This window comes from Leptonychotes weddellii, chromosome 14, assembly GCF_054177405.1.
Source record: "Leptonychotes weddellii isolate Sample4059 chromosome 14, ASM5417740v2, whole genome shotgun sequence".
NCBI lineage: Eukaryota > Metazoa > Chordata > Mammalia > Carnivora > Phocidae > Leptonychotes > Leptonychotes weddellii.
This window is the reverse complement of record NC_138382.1, coordinates 56,173,304-56,179,303: the sequence shown is the minus strand read 5'-3', so window position 1 is coordinate 56,179,303 and position 6,000 is coordinate 56,173,304. Positions and strand designations below refer to the sequence as shown.

The following is a 6,000-nucleotide window of genomic DNA, read 5'->3' as shown; positions in this document are numbered from 1 at the left end:
CCCTCCACCGCCCCCCATCCCGACTCTGCCACCACCACCACCGTTAGAATACAGTGCTTATCTCAGCATTATACGTCTTTAAGTAGTTTTTCAGTCCTATGGAAAAAATAACTTGGCTTTCTTCCTAAGTCACCTGAAACAGGGATCAGCTAGCTTTTTCTGGAAACACCCAGAGAGTCAATATTTTGGGCTTTGCAGGCCATATGATCTCTGCCACAACTACGCAACTACACCACTGTAGAGAAACAGCCAGAGACAACACATACAGGATTGGACATGTGTTCCCATAAAACTTTATTTACAAAAATAGGTTGGGGGCTGGATTTGACAGGCCATAGTTTATCAACCCTTCATCTAAAAGCACATCGTGTTATTTTTCTTAGAAAATAATTCCATGGTTATTCAGCGCCTCTAAAGCCTCCCTGAACCCCCCCCCCGCCCCCGCGACATTGCCATACACAGATAGCCCCGTCCCCGTCTCTAGTTATGAGAGCACAACCCCTCCGAGCCTCTCTCTTTCTGTTTCCTCATAGGCAAAATGGAGAAAGTAGGTGCAACCTTATAGGATTTTTGTGAAGATTAAATGCTTTCAAGCATCCAGCCTAATGACTGACAGGGAACAGGCATTCAGTAAATACTTATGAACCCACACTGGCTCTATAAATAGTCTGAATGAGGAGAATTCCATTGTGGATCCAGCCTTCGGGCCGGTAGCGGTGCTGGAGAGAGAAGCAGCAGATCACACAAACATACACGAGGCTAGATAAGAAGGCAACGCTGACTTTGAAGACACTGCTGCAAGACGGATTTGTATCAAATACTTCCGATGAATCATTTATTAGGCAGCCCCACTGTGCCAAATCCACTTGGCTGTTGGTGGTTCAGCAACATGGTCACACACTTCCATCGAAGTAATAAGATCCTGCTCTTCATCCACAGACTCTCAACAGCTGGTGAGTGGGAGATCCTCGCTCATGTAAACAGCCTCTCTGAGTTCATTCTTCCGGGCTCATGGGACCAGTCACCTTCGCTTCAGCTGAAAAATAAACACATCAAGAAAATGAATGCTTCTCTCCTAGGGGAACACGACACAATGAGAACCAATCAATAACAAGAAATAGCATGGGGTCATCTTTAGAGAAGACACTGAAATGTAAGAAGGCTAAGTACACACACACACACACACACACACACACATTAACAAATAAGAAAAGAGCCTGAGTTCAAATATTGATCTTATGCCCTTATCAGCTGTATATTTGGGGTCAAGTTATTTAACATCCATGTCTACATTTCCACCTGTATAAAATGAAGGTAGTCATGGTATGTTCCTTTACAGTTGTGAGGATTAAGTGCATTAATATAGAGTGCTTAGAACAGTGCCTGAATAATCATAAATGTCCGGTTAGTGTTCGCCAATATTGGTATCAGCATTATTCTTTGAAAAAGATGTTTCAGGGCGCCTGGGTGGCTCAGTCGTTAAGCGTCTGCCTTCGGCTCAGGTCATGATCCCAGGGTCCTGGGATCGAGTCCCACAACGGGCTCCCTGCTCAGTGGGAAGCCTGCTTCTCCCTCTCCCACTCCCCTTGCTTGTGTTCCTGCTCTCCCTGTCTCTGTCTCTATCAAATAAATAAATAAAATCTTAAAAAAAAAAAGAAAAAGATATTTCAGAATAGCTGAAGAATGCAGTCAAACAAACACATAATGAATCAAATTCAAAAGGAATCTGAAAAATCTGAGGCTGTGATACTCTCAAAGACCCAAACCTGAAATTCAAATGAGACTTTGGATTTCTCTCTCCTGTGACTCAGCAATAGGACAGGTCAAACCAGGATAACGGGTGTTCCCATCATTCGGTTCAATTTAAGAAACGATGACTGAGTAAAGTGTACCAAAGTTGATAGCTATATGCTGTGGTTTTTATAAAAGGATATCCTTATTCTTAGGAAATAAACAATGAAATCGTTAGGACTAAAGGGCCATGATGTATGCAAATTATTCTCCAATGGTTCAAAAATATTGGGTGTACACACATTCATATATATACGACACCCAATTAATATATATAATAGAGAGAGAGAGAGAGAGAGAAATGTTTAATAGGTGTAACAAGAGTCTACAGTATTCTGTGTACCATTCTTATCCCTGCAGTTTTTCTATAAGTTTGAAATATTTTCCACATAAAAAGTTTTTTAAAAGCCATTAGGATGGGTTAAAAATAGAAAAGCAGCATTGACTCCAGCTCCACCATCAAATAAGCACAGGGCGGCTGCAAGGACAAGCAGAGGTGACAAGATGCCAAGAGAGCTTGGACTTGAACAAGGGGACATACAGTGGTTCTATGATTCAAATGTGCAGTGGAGTCAGGCTAAGATCGCCCCAGTACACGTCTCCCCGGTAGACCCTGCTTGTCCCCAGGTGCCTAAAACCGGTTGTATGTGGCACTAAGAATAATGCTTGAAACCCTTGCCCTGCGTTTCATTTTAGGGTTTTAGTCTTGAGACTTTTGTTTCACATGCCAATTATTGCCTGTTTGCTGATCCCCTGCCGCAGATTTCTCCCCATCTTCAATCCATTTTGCAAACTGCTGATAGAATAAATCCCCAAGTCATTGTTCTCACTGCATCAGTTCCTCACTCAAGAAATGACAATGCTTTCCTCTGTTCCAGAACACATTTTCTAAACATTGCTGTCTCATCAGTTCTGTGTTTTATGATTTTATATATTTTGATTTGTAGTTTCAACTTTCAAGATTTTTTTTTCTGCCACCGAAGCTAACAGAAGCTATGATTAGACTGACATCCGAGAGTGGTGGACGTTTAGTTACCGTCTTGTCACCTGAACACTAGGCTCAGGCCAAAGTTGTAATTTGTCTGAAATTGAGATAAAAGTTTTTCCTCCTATTTTCTAAATTTAGATACACTTTTTAATTTTAGATTAGTTTTAGATTTATAGAAAGGTTGTAAAAATAATACAGAGAGTTCCCATATACCCCAAACCCTGTTTCCCTATTGTTTCCATCTTATATCACTATGTACATTTGTTAAAACTAATGAACCCACATTGGTATTTAGTAATTAATTAAACTTTATACTTTATTCAGATTTCATTAATTTTCTTTAATGTCCTTTTCCATCCCAGGGATCCCATCCAAGAAACTACGTTACAGTTAGCTTTCCTCCTCTTTTAAAATTGTAAAATATTGTTTAAGAAGCCAAATATAAATAATGTGTGTAGTCTGACTGAATAAGATTTTACACTTCACTTTGATGCAATCATTATCTTTCCTACTGCCCTTGGACACGAAAAAACTCACAGCATCTAACTCATCCTGAGGCATGATTATAACATTCAAGACTCCCTGAATTTTCCCTTTATGTCAGATCCCTTGGGAGCCCAGATTTCATGTCCAAGATTAGATCTAATTCGCTGATCCACGCAAGTTTTGTTTCCTATATAGTATACAGCAGTTCTCGACACAGGACCTCACACAGAGGATTTATTTATAAATAAATAAAAATTAAAAATATAAATTAAATATATTTATTAAAAAATATTTATTTATAAAAATATAAATTAAAATATAAATTAAATAAAAAATATAAATAAATAAATTAATAAATTTAAAAAAGGATTTATTTATTTATTTGAGAGGTTTCCTGAAGTCTCGTGTTTAGTACAAACACATGATGCTAAAATAAGCTCTCACTACCACCTGTGGAAAGTAGCTCAGTAACATCACCTCCGGTGTTATCCCCTCACTGGCCATGAGTATTAGAGTGTCCTTTATGGAAAACTATGGTATCAGCTGCCTTTAAGCTGCCAGGGACATTGCTCTGTTTCAATTTTAGGGAGTCTATTCACCTTGCTCATAGAGCTCATTAGCTCATAGAGGTAATGCCTAATTAATAGGCAAAGTTTAATTGCTCTTTCTAGACTCCAATTTAACATTGGATCTGCATTCCTTTCGAGACCCTCATTTTTCCCTGCATAGCTGGAGTAAAAAGAAAGCGTTCATGATAACATCTCACCAAATGGCCGTATTTTTCCCACCAGGAGTGGGTAATTTCCCATTCTCTCTCTTAAGGAAGAGAAACAATACCCCTTGGTAGAAAAATTTTTTAGGTGGCACCTGAACTTAAATACAATATCCTTTAGTATCCTACTAGCAAATAGTACCCTACCAGCAAAAGTCTAATAAAGATTTCAGATAATAAACATATTTGACAACAACTCTTTCCAAATGAAATGCTTGGCATAGAATTTTAAACAGCCAACATAGGATTTTTACCAGTTCTATTTTTTTTTTAATTTTTGATGTTTCCCTTGTCCGTTTAAAAACCCAGTATAAAATTAAAGTGAATTTTTACAAAAAGAAAAATTTATTCATAATTTCACCATTGTAGCATACCTATTTCAGGTTTATGACTTTCCTTTTGTTTTTGGCCAAGCCTGTGTTCTTTTTACCTCACATTATATTATAAACATTTCCTATGTCTCTGGTATTCACGTATATTTTTAAGGGTTACATAATATTTCACTAAGTAGGTGTATAATTATTATTTAAACATTTCCCTAATGTGCTTTAAAAGGGCAAAGACTTTTGTCTGTTTTCTTCAGGGTACTCTGAACATTTAAAACAGTACTAGCAAGGGGCACCTGGGTGGCTCAGTTGGTTAAGTATCTGCCTTTGGTTCTGGTCATGATCCCAGGGTCCTGGGATGGAGTCCTGCAGCAGATTCCCTGCTCAGCGGGGAGTCTGCTTCTCCCTTCTGCATTGCCCCTCCCCCCTGCTTGTGTGCATGCTCTCTCTCTCAAATAATAAAAACCAAACAGTGCTGGCAAAAAGTAGACACTAGGTACATATTTGTTGAATAAAAAGTGAATTTAAGTGGTTTCAAATTTTACCCTCATGTATTATTTTTTTTATCATCCTGCTTTCTTCTGACTTCTTATTCTACCTCTTTGAAATAAAAACAGTTGATCATGATTATTATTTTTTTTATGTAGAAAACATTTAGAATGATCAATTGTCTTTGATTATGATCTGGTATAATTGGTATGATCCCATGTAAATTCCTTATATATCTGAAATGCCTTTATTCTACCCTCACATTTATTTCATAGTTTGGATAGGTGGAGAATCTACAATGGAAACCATTTTCCTTCAGGATTTTGAAGGTGTCCTTCGATTTTTTTTGTAGTTACCAGGACTGTGTTGAGAAAGCCACTGTCATTCTGATTCTTGATCCTTTTTCTATGTATAACATTTTCCCCCTCCCCTCCTCCTCTCCCTTGCTCTTCTTCCCTCCCTCCCTCCCAGTGGCCCCTCCCCTGCAACCTCTCTGGAGTGCCTGTAATTTGGATGTTGAATCCCCTGGAATAAATCTCTAATTTTATTTTTTCCACCTTGTTTTTACCCTACTTTCTGAGAGATTTCCTCAAATTCATCTTCTAACTCTTCTGAGTTTTACATTTTTGTTCTGTTGCTAATTTTCAAGAGTTTTGTTTTTCTCTGAGTCTTCGTCTTTTAAATAACAAGCTATTTTTACTGTATAATCTTTTCTATTATCTATCTGAATTTACTACTTTTAAAAAAGGATTTATTTATTTATTTGAGAGAGAAGAGAGAGAGTGGTGGGAGGGGCAGAGGGAGAGGGAGAGAGAGAAAGAGAATCCTCAAGCAGATTCCCTGAGCATGGAGCCTGACACGGAGCTCATTCCCAGGATCCTGAGATCATGACCTGAGCCAAAATCAAGAGTTGGCTGCTTAACCAACTGAGCCACCCCGGCACCCCTGAATTTAGTACTTTTTTTAAAAAATGTTTTCTTCTATCTTACTTCTGTTTCCTCCAAGTCATTTTGTTGTTGTTTTCTCTTTGTTTTGATCTCTCTCGTCATAGAGACTTGCCTAGAGGGTCTGGTAATTCTTATTTAAGAATGGGGCCTGAGGGGCACCTGGGTGGCTCAGCAGGTTAAGCAGCTGCCTTGGGCTCAGGT

At 38.5% G+C, this 6,000-nt stretch overlaps 1 protein-coding gene across 1 annotated transcript in view; it reads right to left on the bottom strand.

The window, feature by feature from the left end:
* Positions 1–277: 277 nt before the first annotated feature.
* SLC44A1 (solute carrier family 44 member 1) overlaps positions 278–6,000 on the bottom strand; it is a 196,051-nt gene continuing 190,328 nt past the window's right edge. The window contains exon 16 of the mRNA XM_031027621.2: positions 278–1,036. Within this exon, the coding sequence (XP_030883481.1) occupies positions 1,022–1,036 (15 nt within the window). The 3' untranslated portion in view covers positions 278–1,021. The remainder of the gene's footprint in view (positions 1,037–6,000) is intronic.